General features: G+C 42.1%; 1 protein-coding gene across 1 annotated transcript in view; it reads right to left on the bottom strand.

The window, feature by feature from the left end:
* Positions 1–19,900, bottom strand: part of LOC109934958 (X-ray repair cross-complementing protein 5-like) — a 77,384-nt gene that overhangs the window by 42,594 nt on the left and 14,890 nt on the right. The window contains exons 2-3 of the mRNA XM_048599297.1: positions 17,181–17,303; positions 2,299–2,478 (exon numbers count right to left, since the gene is read on the bottom strand). Of these exons, the coding sequence (XP_048455254.1) occupies positions 2,299–2,478; positions 17,181–17,303 (303 nt within the window). The remainder of the gene's footprint in view (positions 1–2,298; positions 2,479–17,180; positions 17,304–19,900) is intronic.

Genomic DNA, 19,900 nt, shown 5'->3' on the forward strand with positions numbered 1-19,900 from the left:
TCGAGGGCCGAAGGGCCTGTACTGCGCTGTAATGTTCTATGTTCTATTTTGGAAGGTCGAATTTGAATGCAGAATACGGGGTTAATGGCAGGATTCTCGGCAGTGTGGAGGAACGGAGGGATCTTGGGGTCCACATCCATAGATCCCTCAAAGTTGCCACCCAAGTTGATAGGGTTGTAAAGAAGGCATATGATTTGTTGGCTTTCATTGGCAGGGGGATTGAGTTTAAGAGCCGCAAGGTTATGCTGCACATCTATAAAACTCTGGTTAGACCACACTTGGAATATTGTGTTCAGTTCTGGTTGCCTCATTACAGAAAAGATGTGGAAGCTTTCGAGAAGGTGCAGAGGAGATTTATCAGGTTGCTGCCTGGAATGGAGGGCAGGTCTTATGAGGAAAGGTTAAGGGAGCTAGGGCTTTTCTCATTGAAGCGAAGAAGGAGTGGTGACTTGATAGAGGTGTACAAGATGATGACAGGCGTAGATAGAGTGGATGGCCAGAGACCTCTTCCCAGGGTAGAAACGACTAGCACGAGGGGGCATAATTTTAGGATTATTGGAGGAAGGTATAGGGGAGATGTCAGAAGTAGGTTTTTTACACAGAGAGTGGTAGGTGCTACTACCACCCTTTGTCTTCTATTGGGCAGCCAGTTTTGTATCCAGTCAGTCAAATTTCCCTGAATCCCATGCCTCCTTACTTTCTGAATGAGCCTACAATGGGGTTCCTTATCAAATGCCTTGCTAAAATCCATATACACCACATCCACTGCTCTGCCTTCATCGATGTGTTTTGTCACATCCTCGAAGAATTCAATAAGGCTTGTGAGGCATGACCAGCCCCTCACAAAGCCATGCTGACTATTTCTAATCAAACTGTGCTTTTCGAAATTTTTTTTTCTTTATTCATTCACGAAATAAGGGCGTCACTGGCCAGGCAGCATTTATTGCCCATCCCTAATTGCCCAGTGGCAGTTGAGAGTCAACCACATTGCTGTGGGTCTGGAGTAACATGTAGGCCAGACCAGGTAAGGATGGCAGTTTCCTTCTCTAAAGGACATTAGTGAACCAGATGGGTTTTTCCGACAATCAACAATGGATTCATGGTCATCATTAGATTCTTAATTCCAGATATTTTTATTGAATTCAAATTCCACCATCTGCTGCGGCGGGATTTGAACCCGGGTCCCCAGAACACTATCTGGGTCTCTGGATTAATAGTCCAGCGATAATACCACTGGGCCATCATCTCCCCGAATCATAAATACTATCTCTCAGAATCTTCTCCAATAATTTGCCCACCCCACCACAGAAGTAAGACTGACTGGTCTATAATTCCCAGGATTATCCCTATTCCCTTTCTTGAACAAGGGAATGACATTTGCCACCCTCCAATCATCTGGTATTACTCCAGTGGACAGTGAGGACACAAAGATCATCGCCAAAGGGGCAGCAATCTTTTCCCTCGCTTCTCGTAGAAACTTTGGGTATATCCCATCTGTCCAGGGGACTTATCTATCCTCATGTTTTTCAAAATTTCTAGCACATCCTCCTTCCTAACATCAACCTGTTCGAGCATATCTGCCTGTTTCATGCTGTCCTCACAAACGTCAAGGTCCTTCTCACTGGTGAGTAGGTCTGGGTGGGATGGACTTGATGGGCCGAATGGCTATTTACACACTTTAGGGATTCTATGATGGTCTTTAGACTACATATTTGTAAGATTTATGTTCCTTACCTCTGTTCAAATTCCTTCTATGTTTGCACCCTCTCAGACACACTCTCTTTCCAGAACAACAATGCTCTCCTTAACCAATACTGACAGCCCACTACCCTTCCAATCTTTTTTAAACACCTTGAGCCAGGCATCTGTTATTGCCACATCATGGTTCCATGTGGTAATCTGTACTCAAAATTCCCCAATCTTATTTACTGTACACCACACATTCACATAAATGCACAGTAACTCTTAATCAGGTTACATTTCTCTCTCCCTTATTTGGACTTCACCTCTTAACTTGCCAGTCTCCAAGTATTTTGCAAATCCTTGAATGTTTCTCTGTTATTCTCACTTGGCTCCCATATCCTTGCAGAGTAGTTTATCTACTATAAATCCAATTAATTTCTCTAGCACTTTTTATAAAGTACTATCAATTTACACTAGATACTTCAGCGAACTCAAGCAAGAATATTTGTTTAGTTTCAAAGCCATATCCTTAATCCTCATTATAAATTCTCTTGACTCTCCCTGTTATCCAATATTTGTTTTTGATAATCTTTTCCAAATTGGAACTTTCCTCACCTGAAAGTGAAGACTTCATCCAAACCACCCACTTCATCCAAGGACAGCATCACTTTCCTGACCATTCGTATTCCCTCTTTCTGTTGTGCAGTCAGCTCTTTTCTTGGTGAAGTTTTCCAATGTCTTTCTACAGCATCTCCTCCATCTCCTGTACTGGTGGTGTTCAGCTGAAAAGGCAAGCTGGAGGGAAGTGGATTTAGAACATGCTTTATAGTGTAGATTTATTATTAACAATTCATTTGCTGCCCGAAGGAAAGTTAGCTACTGTGGTAAAGCTAATTCAATGAATTCCGGTATTTGCAACCTCTTAAGTAGACCAAGGTAGATAATCCAGGCAAAAACATAAAAAAACAGACAGGAAAAGTTTCTTCAAATACCTAAAAAAAGAGTTTAAGTATTTGTCCTATAGAAAATGTGTTTTGGGAATTTGTAACGAAAAATGAAGAGATAGAAAGTGACTTTCTGGAAATAGCTGTAAACCAGGAATTGAAAGGGAGGGAGAAATTCAAGAAAATTATAATTATCAGGGAAGTAGCACAGTACATTGTTGCAAGTGCGACAGGTCACTGGGTTCTGATGAATTTCATCCAAGGGTCTTACAAGACGTAGAGATAATTCAAAAACACATTAGATTTGGGAAATGTATTTTTAGATTAGAAAATAGCTAATATAGCTCCATTATTCAAAAAGGGACGAGCCAGAAAGCAGGAAACTACATGCCAGTTACGTTAACATGTATCACAAAAAAATGTTCGAAGCTATTATTAAGATGATTAAGGACACTTGGATAAATTCAAGGTGATCAGGCAGAACCAACATGGTTTCGTTAAAGGGAAATCATGTTTGTTTAATTTACTGGAGTTCTTCGAAGGAGTAACTTGTGCTGTGGATAAAGGGAATCAGTGGATATATTGTATTTAGATTTTCAGAACGTATTTGATAAGTGCAGAAATTAAAAGAACTGTGTTGGGTAACACATTGGCAGTTTTCTTCCCTATAGGATGTCAGTGAACTAGATGCATTTTCTTTCCCCTGACAATTGACAATGGTTTCATGGTCATCATTAGACTCCTAATTCCGGATATTTATTGATTTGAAATTCCACCATCTGCCACAGCATTATTTGAACCAGGAACCTTAGGACATTACCAGGGTCTCTGGATTAACTGTCAACTGATAATACCACTGGACCATCACCTCCCGAAATAGAGCCAACTAGCGGGGAGGTTATCGTGGATCTGGTAATGGGAAATGAGGTCGATTTAATAAATGATCTCAGAGTAAAAGATCCCCTAGGAAGCAGTGATCATGACATGATACAATTCAATATTTAGTTCAAGAAAGAAAAATTTGAATTGGAAACTATTGTGGTTAATTTAATTAAAGGGAACTGCAATGAAATGAGCATAGTGTTAGCCAAAGTAAACTAGGCAGATAGATTAGCAGGAATTACAGTAAGCAAGCAGCAGCAGACACTGAAGGAGCTAATTCATAGCTCTTAGCAAAATCACATCTCGGTTAAGAAGAAAGGATTTTAAGAGAGGGATAAAACAACCATAGCTAACCAAACAAGTTAAGAACAGTATTAAGTTGAAAGAAAAACATAAAAGGAGGTCAAAGTCACTAATAACCCGAAGACTGAGACTAATGGAAAGTATTCAGCCTGGGGCTCCGTGACCAGTGGTGTTCCGCAGGGATCTGTTCTGGGACCTCTGCTCGTTGTGGTCTTTATAAATGACTTGGATGAGGAAGTGGAAGGGAGGGTTAGTAAGTTTGCCGATGACACGAATGTTGGTGGAGTTGTGGAGCTGTGGATAGAGAGGAAGGGCTGTTGTAGGTTGCAACTGGACATTGACAGGATGCACAGCAGGGCTAAAAAGTGGCAGATGGAATTCAACCCAGAAAAGTGTGAAGTGATTCATTTTGGAAGGTTGAATTTGAATGCAGAATACAGGGTTAATGGCAGAATTCTTGGCAGTGTGGAGAAACAGAGAGATCTTGGGGTCCACGTCCATAGATCCCTCAAAGTTGCTACTCAAGTTGATAGGGTTGTAAAGAAGGCGTATGGTGTGTTGGCTTTCATTGGCAGGGGAATTAAGTTTAAGAGCCGCGCGGTTATGCTGCAGCTCTATAAAACTCTGGTTAGACCACACTTGGCATATTGTGTTCAGTTCTGATCGCTTCATTATAGAAAAGACTTGGAAGCCTTAGAGAGGGTGCAGAGGAGATTTATCAGGATGCTGCCTGGACTGGAGGGCAGGTCTTATGAGGAAATGTTGAGGGAGCTAGGACTTTTTTCATTGGAGTGAAGAAGGATGAGAGGTGACTTGATAGAGGTGAACAAGATGATGAGAGGCATAAACAGGGAGGATAGTCAGAGACTTTTTCCCAGGGCGGAAATGACTATTACAGGAGGGCGTACTTTTAAGGTGATTGGAGGAAGGTATAGGAGAGATGTCAGAGGTAGGTTCTTCACACAGAGAGTGGTGGGCATGTGGAATGCGTTGCCGGCAGTGGTAGTGGAGTCAGATAATTTAGAGACTTTTAAGCAACTCTTGGATAGGTACATGGAGATAGTAAAATGTAGGGTATGCAGGGTAGATTGATCTTAGTAGGATAATAGGTCGGCACAACATTGTGGGCCAAAGGGCCTGTGCTGTGCTCTACTGTTCTATGTTCTAATTAAAAATCTAGCGAAGGAGGTCGATAAAGATAATAAAAACAGAGAAAATAAACTACGATGGCAAACTAACACAGAATATAAAAACTCATAATAAGGGCTTCTTTAAATATATAATAGAGAGGTCAAAGTGTGTCTAAGTCTTTGAGAAATGAATCTGGGTAGACAGTTTGGGGAACAAGAAAACGGCAGGGGATTTAAACATATATTTTGCATCAGTCTTTATAGCGGAAGTATGACAATACTATGACGTTAAAGAGGTTATTTTGTCCTTTTTTTTTTAAAGAGGGAGGTTTTAAGACAGAGGTACCAAGCTGCCTAGTTGGAAAGCCAGTAAACAACTTGGGAGGCCTTGAAATTTCCTTTACGAAACTTGGAACAATAGAAGCAGCCTGAATGGGTGTAGTCAAACTCCCTCAGAACCAAGATCTTTAGAATCATCTTCATAGAATTCCTACAGTTTTGGAGCAGGCAAATCGGCCCTTTGGGTCTACACTGACCCTCTGAACAGCATCCCACCCTATTCCTGTAATCCTACATTTCCCAATTTAATCCACCTAGCCTGCAAATCCTGGACATTATAGGCAATTTAGCATGGTCAATCCACCTAAAATGCATATTTTTGGATTGTGAGAAGAAACCAAAGCACCCAGAGGAAACTCACATAAACGTGGGGAGATTGTGCAAACTCTACACAGTCGCCCGAGACTAGAATCGAACCCAGGTCCCTGGCATTGTGAGCCAGCAATGCTAACCACTGAGTCACAGTGGTGCCTCATTTGTTTTAGCTTTCAGTAGCAGAAGCTGCTGGGGTTGTTGAAAGCTGCCATATTTCTCTTTGCTACAACTGAAAACTGCAGTTTTCTCTCTTTCTCATAATTGTCTTTTGATGTTCTTTTCTCCTGGATTGGACAACTGCATGAGACAATCTATTTTCTGAATTTGCCTTTTACTAAGGGTGTGTTTATTGGATGTCACTATGTTGGAACAGTTAATTAGTGATAGTTACAGTATCTATTATTTTGCTAAGCATTCCATTAGAGTTACAGCTAAGCGAATTTATTTCTTATTTTTGTTTTGTTTTTTACCATAGTGTATGAATAAATTGTGCTTTGTTTAACATCGAATTGTTTGACCGATCAAATTGCATTTGGAACACAGGACGTTACATTTACCTTTAAAATAAGAAAATGTTGGGATCTAAGCTACCTTCTTAACATATCTTGACCGGTCTGGTCTGGTCTGGTCAATAACAGAAGATATTTCAAATATTACATTAATACTAAAGAATATTTGGGAGGAATTAGGTACCATTAGCATTATTAAAGAAGTAGTATTAGACAAACTAATGGTGCTGAAAGCAGGCCCTGATGGCCTGCATCCTCAGATCCTACAAGAGGTAGCTACAGATACAGTAAATTTTTCCTAAAATTCTTGAATTCTGGAGAAGTACTAGAGGATGGGAAAACTGCTAATGTAACATTCCCGTTTAAAAAGAAAGGGAGGCAAAAAGCAGGTAACCAATAGGCTGATTAGTCTGATGTCTATTTTTTTTTCTTTACTCTATTCATTCACTGGATGAGGGCATCGCTGGCCAGGGAGCATCGATTGCCAATCCCTAATTGCCCAGGAGGCAGTTAAGAGTCAACCACATTGCTGTGGGTCTGGAGTCACATGTAGGCCAGACCAGGTAAGGATGGCAGTTTCCTTCCCTAAAGGGCATTAGTGAACCAGATGGGTTTTTCCAACAATCAACAATGGATTCACAGTCATCATTAGACTCTTAATTCCAGATATTTATTGAATTCAAATTCCACCATCTGCCATGGTGGGATCTGAACCCAGGACCCTAGAACATTATCTGGGTCTCTGGATTATCAGTCCAGTGATAATATTGTTGGAAATGTGTTGGAAGTGTAATGTAATCAATTATTAAGCAAGTAAAAGGAGAACATTTAGAAAATCATAACCAACTCAAGCAGAGTCAACATGACTTCATGAAAAGGAAATCGTGTCTAGCTAATTTATTAGTTTTTTGAGGAAGTCTTGGCCAGATTGATCAAGGGGAACCGGCAGATGTGTTGTATTTGGACTTCCAGAAGATGTTTCTTACAAAAGGTGAAGTCATTAGATAAGAGCCCACAGTGCTGGAGGTAGTATATTGGCATGAATACAGAATTGGCCCATGGGCAGGAAACGGGGATTCGGGATAGGGCTTTTTTTAGCTTGGTGACCTGTGACCAGTGCGGTTCCACAGGGATCAGTGTTGGGACTACAACTGTTTACTATATATATTAATGACTTGGTGGAATGAAGGACATCTACCACGCACAAATTTGCAGATCACAAAAAAATAAGTGGAAAGGCTGTTTGTGAGAGGGATACAAAATTTACAGAGATAACAATAGGTTAAGAAGGTAGGCAAAAAGTTGGCAATTGAAGGATTATGTGAGAAAATGTTAAGTTGCTCATTTTGGAAGGACATACAAAACAACAGAATATTATGAAATTGGATAAAAATTGCAGAAAGCTGCAACACAAAGGGACTTAGGGATTCTGCAACTGTACAAGGTACTGGTCAGACCACATGTGGAGCAGTGAAAGCAGTTTTTTTCCTCTTATTGAATGAAAGACATCCTTTCCATTGGAGGCAGTTCAGAGAAGGCTCACTAGGATAATCCCTCTTGAGCAGGGATAGTATTTTGAGCATAGGCGAAACAGGTTGGCACTCTACTCATTTGACTTTAGAAGAATAAGAGGTGATTTCATTTAAACATATGGGATTCTTAATGGGCATGACAGGGTTAATGCTAAGATGATGTTTCCCCTTCATTGGGAGAGTCTAGGACTAGGGGACATAGTCTCAGAATTAAGGGGCATCAACTTAAGACTGAGATGAGGAGGAATTTCTTTTCTCAGAGGGTTGAGTATCTATGGACTCCTTATCACAGACAGCTACAGGGCCAGAGTCTTTGTGAATTCTTGATCAGAGGGGGAATCAACGGTTATGCAAAAAGCTAGGAAAGTGGTTGTGAGGAGTATTGGGTTGGTCAGATGGGTAGATCAGTATCAGATGGAATTTAACCCTGTAAAGTGTGACGTAATGCACTTCGGAAGAAGGAACACGACAAGGGAGTGCTCAATGAATGGCAACAAATTAGGTAGCTCAGAGGAATAGAGGGACACTTGGGTGCATGTCCATAAATTCCCTGAAAGTGGCAGCAAAGGTTACTAAGGTAGTTAAGAAGGCATACGGAGCACTTGTTTTTATCAGTCAAGGTACAGATATATGAGTAGGGAGGTTATGTTGGAGCTGTACAAAATGTTGGTTCGGCCACAGCAGGAGTACCGTGTGTCATTATAGTCATCTCAGTATAGTTCTGTTGTTATCATATTGGAGGGGATGCAGAAGAGATTCACCGGGATGTTGCCTCGGAATCAGCATTTTAGCTATGAAGAGAGGCTGGATAACCATAGACAAAAGCGGAAGTTGCTGGAAAAGCTCAGCAGGTTTGGCAGCATCTGTGAAGAAAAAATCAGAATTAACGTTTCAGGTCCGGTGACCCTTTCTCAGAACCTCAGCCATGAGTTGCTTTCTTTGGAGTACAGAAGGGTGAAGGAGGGGACCTGAAGCAGGTGTACAAGGTTGAGGGGCATGGACAGAGCTTTTTTTAATTCACTTGTGGGACGTGGGCATCGCTGGCCGGCTGGCATTTATTGCCCACCCTAATTGTCCTTGAAGGTGGTGGTGAGCTGCCTTTTTGAACCATTGCAATCTACATGCTATAGATTGACCCACAATGCCCTTTAGGAGGGAATTCCAGGAGTTTGACCCAGTGACAGTGAATGATGATGATACATTTTCAACTGGTGAGTGGCTGGGAGGGGTACTTGCAGATAGTAGTGTTTCTATGAGTCTGCTGTCCTTGCCTTCTAGGCGGAAGTGATTGTTAGTTTGGAAAGTGCTGTCTCAGAATCTTTGGTGAATTTCTGCAGTGCATCTTGTAGATGGCACACACAGCTGCTACTAAGCACAAAATAAAAACCAAAAGAACTGCGGATGCTGTAAATCAAGAACAAAAACAAAGTTGCTAGAAAAACTCAGCTCTGGCAGCATCTGTGAAGGAGAAAACAGAGTTAACGTTTCGGGTCCGGTGACCCTTCCTCACAACTGATGGTGGCTGGGAAAATGTCAGTTTATATGCAGAAAATAGGGAGGTGGGTGGGGTAGGGAGTAAACGATAGGATAGAGCCCAAAGAGAGAGAAAGACAGTTAGACAGACAAAGGAGTTGCTAACGATCAGGCTGGGAGGGTGAGTAGTTGTTAATGGGGACTGTTAGTGACGAACAACAGGGGGTGTTTAGTGGCAGGCTATGTGGTAACAAGGCCTGGTGTGTGGGGTGGGGGTCTGTGACATGGGAGAGTTTAGGCCCTAAAATTATTGAACTCAATATTGAGTCCGAAGGGCTGTAGGGTCCCCAAGCGGAAAATGATGGGTTGTTCCTCCAGCTTGCGTTGGGCTTCACTGGAACACTGTAGCAAGCTCACAGACAGAGACGTTGGCCAGGGAGCAAGGTGGTACATTGAAGTGGCAGGCAACAGGTAGTTCAGGGTCATTTTTGCGAGCAGAAAGTAGATGTTCTGCGAAGCGGTTGCCAAGTCTACGCTTCGTTTCCCCAACGTAGAGGAGACCACATTGTGAGCAGCGAATGCAGTAGACTAGATTCTTGGAAGTGCAGGTGAAGTGTTGCTTCACCTGAAAGGTATGTTTGGGCCCTTGGCTTCTGGGGAGGGAGGATTTCGCCTCCAATTTCCACCCTGCCCTCACTTTCACCTGGTCTATCTCTGACTCCTTCACAGACCTGCTGAGCTTTTCTAGCAACTTTGTTTTTGCAACTAAGCACCGTCAGTGGAGGGAGTGAATGTTTGTGGATGTGTTACCAATCAACTAGGCTGCTTTGTTCTGGACGGTGTCAAGTTTCTTAAATGTTGTTGGAGTTGCATCCTTCTAGGCAAATGGAGAGCATTCCATCACATTCATGACTTGTACATTGTCGATGATGGGCAGGCTTTGGGGAGTCAGGAGTTGAGCTTCTGGTGAATGGCAATACCAAGGATGTTGATAGTGGGGAATTCAGTGATGGTAACACCACTGAATGTCAAAGGGCGGTGGTTAGATTGTGTCTTATTGGAGATGATCATTGCTCAGCATTTGTGTGGTGCAAATGTTATTTACCACTTGTTAACTCAACCATGGATCTTGTCCACATCTTGGTGTATTTGAACGTGAACTGCTTCAATACATGAGGAGTCAAGAATGGTGCTGAATATTGTGCAATCATTAGCAAGCATCCCCACTTTTGACCTTATGATGGAGGGAAGGTCATTAATGAAGCTACTAAAGATGATTGGGCCTAGACACTATCCTGAGGAACATCTGCAGAGATATCCTGGAGCTGAGATGATCGACCTCCAACACTCACAACAATCTTATGTACCAGCTACGACTTCAACCAGTGGGGAGATGTCCCCCTGATACCCATTGATTCTGGTTTTGCTGGGGCTTCTTGATGCCACACTCAGTCAAATGCAGACTTGACGTCAAGGGCTGCCACTCTCACACCACCCCTGGAATTCAGCACTATTGCCCAGGTTTGAACAAAGGCTCTAATGTGGTCAGGAGCTGAGTGGGCCTTGTGAAGCCCAAACTGGACAACAGTGAGCAGGTTATTGCTGAGGAAGTGCTACTTCATAGCACTGTTGATAACACCTTCTATCACTTTACTGATGATTGAGAGTAGACTGATGGGACGGTAACTGGCCAGGTTAGATTTGTCCTGCTTTTTGTGTAGAGGACATACCTGGGTAATTTTCCACATTGTCAGGTTGGTGCCTGTTTTGTAAATATATTGGAGGAGCTTGGCGAGGGTTGGATAGGAATCAGCTGTTCCCTTTAGTTAAGAGTCAGAATGAGGGGGTCATAATTTTAAAGTGAGGGGCAGGAGGTTTAGAGGGTATTTGAGGAAAACATTTTTCACTTAAAGGGTAGTGGGAATCTGGAATCGGGGGTGGGGGGTAGTAGAGGTGGGAAAGCTCACAATCTATTAAAAGTTTGTGGATGAACATTTGAAGTGTCATAACATTCAAGGCTAGGCCCAAGTGCTGGAAAGTGGGATTAGTGTAGATAGGTCTGTGCAGACATGATGGGCTGAAGGGCCTCTTCTGTGCTGTATGACTATGATTCAACAAATAATTGCGAAATTCATTTCTAGCATTCTGGAGGATGTAACCTTTGGGGTTGGCTGAGCTCCAGTGTGCTACATTTGACTGTTTCAAAACATTAGAAACATTCAATTCTGCCCAACAACAGGGGAGGGCTCATTGTAAGGTTTTCAATAGGCTGTGCATGACATCTCAGTGTCACTAAATAGTAGTTCAAAAGTTTACAGGTAGTAAGCAATGTTCCCTGTAATAGGGCCTTCAAGGTCCATAAGAGAGAGAGAGAGAGACAGGCAGAGAGACAGAATAAGGCTCCATGCCAGGAGTGCTGCAGTTAACTATACTGCTAGGAAGGCAGCTGAACTATACAGATTCTGCATTAGGGACTCAGTAAAGACTCAAGTGCAGTGGATGACTCTGTGTGCTTTTAAAACTCAGGGGGAAGTTACTGGAATTAATAGACAAATAATCCTTAGCTCAGGTCTTATAATTTGTCCTGGTAGGTAAAGAAAATGGGAATGTCACTGTTTCTGTGTTAGGTGAGTCATGAGAAGTTTGGAAAACAAAGTAGTAGAAGCAAGACAAAGTAGTATCGGGGAAGGAGAGTAAAGTTAACCAAAGGAGAGTAACTTTAAGGCTAAGTAATTAAGTTTAAGACGACAGCAGCGGAGTGGAATGTGTGACTTGTAATATGTGGGATGTCATAGACGCTACCAGTGCCATACATGACCAAATTTGCAGGAGTACACCCAGCTGCAGAAACTTGAGCTCCATGCTTCTGAGCTCGAACAATGGCTGAAGATACTGTGGCACATCCACAAGTCTGAGAGTTATGTGGGTAGAACTTTTATACAGGTGGTCACACCATAGCTGAAGGGACTGTTGGAATGAAAGGAATGGATGACCAATAGACAGTCCAGGAGAAGCAGACAGGTAATGCAGGAGTTCCCTGGAGTGCCACTCATAATCGGTTTTCCATTTTGGAAAATGTTGAAGAGTCTTGTTCCTAAAAGGAATTTTTTTTTTAATTCATTCATGGAACATGGCTGGCTAGCATTTATTGCAGTCCCTAGTTGCCCTTGAGAAGGTGATGGTGATCTGCCTTCTTGAACCGCTGTAGTACATGTGCTGTAAGTTGGCCAACAATGCCCTTAGAGAGGTAATTCCTGAGTGCAGTCAGAGCCAAGTTTCTGGCACCACAAGAAGCCCAAATGTAAAGGAGAGAAGGGAAAAGAAATAAGGAGCAATCATGATTAGTTAGGGGAACAGACAAGCACTTTGGTGCCCATTAATATGGCTTCAGGATGGAATGCTACCTCGTTGGTGCCTGTGTCAAGGATATCACAGACTGGTTGCAGGACCCTCTTCTGGAGAGGGTGAACAGCCAGATGTTGTGGTCTATGTTGGCAACAAAGATTTAGGCAGGAAGGGGCATGAGGTCCTGCAGTTAGGTTGTAGGGAGCTAGGTAGAAAATGGAGTGATTTCTGGAGTACTCCCAGTGCCATGTACAGAAATAAGAGGATAAGGGAGATGAATGTGTGGCTGGATAGATGATGCACCCAAACAGAGCCAGGACTGAGTTTGTTGGGGGAATTTTTCATGTGCTATTGAAAGGGTTTTAAACGAACTTGGCAGGGGAATGGGATCCAAGAGAATAATAGAGGACAATAGCAAGGTACTCAAAATAATTGGGGATTATTGCTGGTACTAGCATAAAGAACAGTAAGAAAATAAGTGATTTCAGAGTAAAGGAAAAAGAAATAAAGTCCAAAACAGAGTTAACATGCATGTATGTAAATGCACAGAGTGCAATATATAAGGCTGGGGAGTTACAGGTGCAGATTACCATGTGGAAATATGATGCTGTGGTAGTCATGGGGACCTGCCTCAAGGAAGAGCAAGACTAGGTGTATGTCTACCTGGGTATAAGTTGCTCAGGAACGAAAGAAAACTATGGAAAGGCAGAGGCACTGCCAGTTCCAAATGCCAGTTCCTTACCAGCCATAGAATTCATTCATTTTCTGAGTTGTCACTCTGATTTTGTTGCAACTCAGTGTAGACCAGTGGCAAGCAGCTGAATGATGGGTGTGTTGGTCAAGGAAGGCATTACAGTCCTGGAGAATGAAGTAATCTCAAAGGGTTGAAGTGCAAAGAGACTTGGGAGTTCTAGTCCAGGGTTCTCTCAAGGTAAATTTGCAGGTTGAGTCAGTAGTCAGGAAGGCAAATGCAATGTTGGCATTTATTTTGAGAGGACTTGAATATAAAAATAGGGATGTACTATTGAGGCTTTATAAGGCTCTGGTCAGACTACATTTGGAGTATTGTGTGCAGTTTTGGGCCCCATATCTCAGGAAGGATGTACTGGCCCTGGAGCAGGTTCGAGGAAGTTGACGAGAATGGTCCCAGGAATGGAAAGCTTAACATATGAGGAACGTTTGAGGACTCTGGGACTATACTCATTGGAGTTTAGAAGGATGAGGGGGGATCTAATTGAAACTTACAGAACACTGAACGGCCTGGACAAAGTGGATGTTGGGAAGATGCTTCCATTGGTAGGAGAGTCTAGGACCCGAGGGCACAGCCTGAGAGTAAAGGGAAGACCTTTTAGAACGGAGATAAGGAGAAACTTCTTCAGCCAGAGAGTGGTGAATCTATGGAACTCACTGCCACAGAAGGCTGTGGAGTCGAGGTCATTGAGTACATTTAAGACTGAGATAGATAGGTTCTTAATTATCAAAGGGATCAAGGGTTACAGGGAGAAAGCAGGAGAATGGGGCTGAGGAACTTATCAGCCATGATTGAATGGGGGAGCAGACTCGATGGGCCGAATGGCCTAATTTCTGCTCCTGTGTCTTATGGTCTTATGGGTTCAAAGATGAGTCAATGCGGCTAGAACTAAGGAATAAAAATGGTGTAATTTTTGACTATAAGTCTGTAAGTTTTAACTTACTTATGGGTAAGGACAAGAGTAGTCCTCAGATAAATGTATTAAAATGCAAAAGGTTAACTACCAAATTATTAACCAGGAACTGGGAAATATATACTGAGTGAGGCCGTTTGAAGATAAACCAAATATGGAATGTGGGAATCTTTTAAAAGCCAGTTGATTAGAGTCTAGGACTGGCATGTTCCTTGAAAATGAATGGTAAGGGTGGCAAGATTTGGGAACCTTAGATTACAAGAGAGGTTGAGCTTAGTCAGAAAGGAAAAGGAAGCATATATAGGGTTTAGAAATCTGAAGACAGACAGAGCCCTCGAAAAATACAAAGATAGTAGGAAAGAACTCAAACAAGGAATTAGGTGGGCTAAAATGGGACACAGAACGTCTTTTGCAAAGACGATTAAGGAAAATCCCAAGGTGTTTTTTATATATGTATCATATACAGGGAACTTATGCTTGCAGCCAGTGGAAGTCAGTGAGGTCCCTAACGAATTGCATTGGTATTCACAAAGGAGAAGGACACAGTGGATGGTGATTGTCAGGAGGAGTATGTTCATATTCCAGGGCATGTCAATATTAAAAAAAGGTGTTGCGTGTTTTGGTAAACATTAAGGTAGTCAAGTCTCAGGACCTGATAGGATCTATCCCAGAATGCTCAGGGAGGAAGGTGAGGAAATTAGAGTCGTACTCATACAGCATGGAAACAGGCTGTCCAGGTTTCCTAAACTGAGTAGTTCCATTTGCCTGCTTTTGGCACGTATCCCTCTAAATCTTTCCTATCCATGTAACTGTCCAAAAGTCTTTCAAATGTTGTAAGTGTACCCACATCTAGCACTTCCCCTGGCAGCTCGTTCCAGGTACGCACCGCCCTCCGTGCAAAAAAGTTGCCCCTTAGGCCCCTTTTAAATCTTTTCCCTCTCATCTTAAACCTACGCCCTCTGGGTTTGGACTCCCCTACCCTAGGTAAAAGACCTTGGTTATTCACCTTTTCCACAGCCCTCATGATTTTAGAAACGCAATAAAGTCACCCCTCAGCCTCCTACACTCCAGGGAAGAAAAGTCCCAGCCTATCCCGCCACTTCTTATAACTCAAACCAGTCTTGATAACATCCTTGTAAATCTTCTCTGTACTTTCTCCATAATAAATACTGACAAGAAGCATTTGTTTAAGATCTCACCCATCTCCACTGCTTCTACACACAGACAGCCTCGTTGATCTTTAAGTGACCTTATTTTCTCCTTAGATACTCTTTTGACTTTAATATGCTTCCAGAATCTCTTTGGATTCTCCTTTATCCTATCTGCCAAAGCTATCTCATGTCCCCATTTTGCCCTCCTGATTTCCCTCTGAAGTGTCCCCGTACACACAAATATTCCTCAAGGGATCCACTTGATCCTAGCTGTCTACACCTCACATATGGCTCAAAAAAGAACAAAGAACAAAGAAAATTACAGCACAGGAACAGGCCCTTCGGCCCTCCAAGCCTGCGCCGATCCAGATCCTCTACCTAAATCTGTCGCCTATTTTCCAAGGATCTGTATCCCTCTGCTCCCTGCCCATTCATGTATCTGTCTAGATACATCTTAAATGACGCTATCGTGCCCGCCTCTACCGGCAACACGTTCCAGGTACCCACCACCCTCTGCATAAAGAATTTTCCACGCATATCTCCCTTAAACTTTTCCCCTCTCACCTTGAAATCGTGACCCCTAGTAATTGAGTCCCCAACTCTGGGAAAAAGCTTCTTGCTATCCACCCTGTCTATACCTCTCATGATTTTGTAGACCTCAATCAGGTCCCCCCTCAACCTCCATCTTTCTAATGTAAATAATCCTAATCTACTCAACCTCTCTTCATAGCTAGCGCCCTCCATACCAGGCAACATCCTGGTGAACCTCCTCTGCACCCTCTCCAAAGCATCCACATCCTGAATGGTACTGTGGCGACCAGAACTGTACAAAGTATTCCAAATGTGGTCGAACCAAAGTCCTATACAACTGTAACATGACCTACCAACTCTTGTACTCAATACCCTGTCCGATGAATGAAAGCATGCTGTATCTTCTTGACTACTCTATTGACCTGTATTGCCACCTTCAGGGTACAATGGACCTGAACACCCAGATCTCTTTATCTTTATCTTTACCTCCTTCCTTATCTTGATTAGAACCTCAACATCTCTAGTCATCCAGTGTTGCTGGAGCCTTGTACAAAATCTTTGTTACTGGAGAACAGCCAACATTGTTCCTTTGCTTAAGGAGGGCAACAGGGATAATCTGGGAAATTATAGGCCATGACCCTTAATCAGTGATTGGAAAATTATTGGAGAAGAATCTTAGGGACTGGATTCACTCTTTTTGGAAGAATATGGACTTATTAGCGATAGGCAGCATGCCTTTGTGCAGGGAAGGTCGTGTTTCACAAACTTGATTTGAGTTTTTTGAGGAAGTAACAGAGATGATTGATAAGGAGTCAGTAGATGTTATCTTTATGGGCTTGAGGCACCACTGGTCACATCCTGCCAATTTGAGTACCCACTATCCCTTTTTTATGTTGCTTGCCACTCAGTCATTTTTCTAGCCACATTAGTAATTTGCCCTCAATTCCGTGGGCTTCTACCTTTGTTAACAGTCTCTGAGGGGGACTTTATCAAATGCCTTCTGGTAATCTATATAAACAACATCCACAGACACTTCCCTGTCCACTACCTTAGTCACTTCTTCAAAAAATTCAGTTAGGTTTGTCAGGCATGACCTACCTAGGTCCAGTGGGCCAAACGACCTCCTTCAGCTCCTACACAATTCTGTGATTCTGCAAATTTAGGAACCAGAGAAATTTCTTCATTCAGAGGGTAGTGAATCTTTGGAATTCTCTATCCCAAAGGGCTGCTGAAACTCAGTAATTCAGTATGCTTAAAACAGACATGTTGCCAAGCTACTGCTATTACACAACACTCTACCACTAACTACGTGGGTTGTTCCAGGCCAATCTTACCAAACACATTTTAGATCTTAACAGAATGCAATAATCAGTACTTACAAGAACTGCAGTGTGATTCCAAACCTTTTCATGCTACTTAAGATGACATCAAACTGGTCGGAACTGAAAGGACTGTTCAGATCAGTGAACACTGCAATGTGTAACTTGTCATACTTCTTTCCCCTAAAAAGCAAAATGAAATAAAACTCATTGAATACAGCCAAATCACACCAAGAAGTACTGGGCCAGGCCACTTAGCAATTCTGTGTGCTTTCCTCTGCAAAATTTTAAGTGGAGTCTTCTAGGAATGACAGGGAACTTTGGAAGTTCAGGGTAAGCAATCGGAGTTTGTAATTTAGGTGGCTGAATGTAAGGTTGGGTGAAAGGGAACTGGAAAAGAAAAATGGCTAGATTTGTAGGATGAGATAGTAGGAATTGCAGATGCTGGAGAATCTGAGATATATAAGGTGTAGAGCTGGATGAACACAGCAGGCCAAGCAGCATCAGAGGAGCAGGAAGGCTGACGTTTCGGGCCTAGACCCTTCTTCAGAAATGGGGGAGGGGATTACAGCATTCCCAGTTGCTTTAAGAGTTTTAAATGTTCATAGCCATGGAACCAATAGACATACATAGATTTACATAGGAAGTACACACAGAGTCGGACTATTTAGCCCAATAATTGGAATGCTCCACAAAACCCACAGCTAATCTAAAATAAAAGTAAAAACATTCAGATGCTGCAAGTCTGCAATGAAAACAAAGTACTGGAAATACCCAGGAGGTCTGGCAGTATCTGTGAAGCGAGGTAAAAAAGGTAACATTTGAATCAAGTGAGTGTTCTTCAGAACTGAAGGAGAGTAGAAATGTGATGGATTATATGCTCTCTAAAAATTCAGAAAAGCGAAGATCTGGCATCAGGTAGTGGCTCAGAAAGATGATGTGACAAAAATGTCACAGCACAAAAGGCAAGGGGAGTGGGACTGGTTGCAGTAGAGACAAAGCATTTTATTAACGAGTGACTGTAAATGCCAGAAAAGTGCAAAAATTTGTCCAAACGCAAATACGTGAAATAAAAGATGCAAATTGGCACGTGGCAAAAAAAAATTCATAATACGAGACAGAGTTCATGGTCTGAAATTATTGAACACAGTTGGAAAATGAACCGTTGGAAAGTTTCTCATTGTTTAAGACTATAAGAAATACGGAGAAGAGTAGGCTGTTCGGCTCCCCGAGCCTGCTCCTCCATTCAATAGAATCATGGCTGATCCATCATTCCTCATGTTCATTTTCCTGTGTTTTCTCCATAACCCTTGATTTCTCTACTAATCAAGAATCTTTCTATCTCTGCCTTAAATATACACAAAGACCTCTAAAAGCTTTGCTTTACTCACCTTCTGTAAACCACCCCAAGTGACTTTTTCCACACCTAGGACATTCAGCTACTGAAAGAACCGTGATTACACAAGGCATTCTCTATTTAAACCAACCAAACACAACACCTGAAAACAGAACACTAACACTCACCAGTCACTGTTTTTGAATCCAAAAATCCTAAACCCAACTTGGAATGAGAGATTTTGATCCTGGCGGAGATAGCCTATAACTTAACTTTTATTTTATTTTACAAAGAAGTGTGAGGCACTGTCCTCCAGATATGATTCGACTGGTCCACCATTAAGCCTTAACCAAAACATACTTGATTTCTACAATACAAGTAAAATGCAACAAAAGAATCGGTATATTTTTGTACAATCGACAGACTTAACAAGATAATGTATTATTTTACCACTAATTATCAAGTGTTCCAATATAGGCAGCATTCCACTAACACACCCTTTGGCAAAATGCAATGCAGCAAAAAGTTATTATTCTCAAGTGCTGTCTTTCTATCCAGTAGGAAAAACACTGAAAGAAACAACCTGCCCCTTCTGATTCCAAAGAGGAAAACTGTCTAAGTCTTCAATCTAGCAGTAGAGAGAACTCCAGCTGTCCACTCCAGCAGCTAACTAACAAAAAAGAACATCTGAAAGTAAAACTGACATTCCCTGGATCTGTGTGAGCCTGACCTGCCCACTCATGAGTCTTTTGTCTTACTCTAAAAAACACGCAGGGAGAAACCCATAGCTATTTAAAAACTGGAGTTTTAAAAACTGGAGTTTCTGAAGAAGGGTCTAGGCCCGAACCGTCAGCCTTCCTGCTCCTCTGATGCTGCTTGGCCTGCTGTGTTCATCCAGCTCTACACCTTGTTATCCGCTATTTAAAAACTGCCTGCCGGGGGGAGGCATCTTGGTGCCACTGCAGCAAAACCCCTCTGCAAGAGAAACAGAACAGGACAGGATACAACTCTTAAAAGGCACATTATCATCACAATATATTTAGTCTAATGTCTCATCTTTCATCTCCTCTATGAAGGCTACATTTCACGTACTGTATTAACTGTCTTGTTGACCTTTCTTATCATCTTCTACAATTGTGTGCAAATACAAATGTATGAACTTACAAATCAGGAACAGGAGGAGTAGGCTATTCAGCCTTTTGAACTTGCTGCACTATTCAACGGCTGATTCAAATCTAAATCCACCGTCTCACCTACATCCAACAACTTTTCAACCTCATATGTAACAAGAATCAATCTGCCTCTGCCTTAAAAATATTCAAGGATTCTGCTTCCAAAACCTTTTCAGAAGTTTCAAAGACTCACAAGCCTCAAAGAAAAAAAATGCCTAATCTTTATTTTAAAAGGGTGTCTCTTGAGTTTTAAAAAGCAACTCCTAGTTATA

This window comes from Rhincodon typus, chromosome 7 (genome assembly GCF_021869965.1).
Source record: "Rhincodon typus isolate 14 chromosome 7, sRhiTyp1.1, whole genome shotgun sequence".
In the NCBI taxonomy this organism is placed as follows: domain Eukaryota; kingdom Metazoa; phylum Chordata; class Chondrichthyes; order Orectolobiformes; family Rhincodontidae; genus Rhincodon; species Rhincodon typus.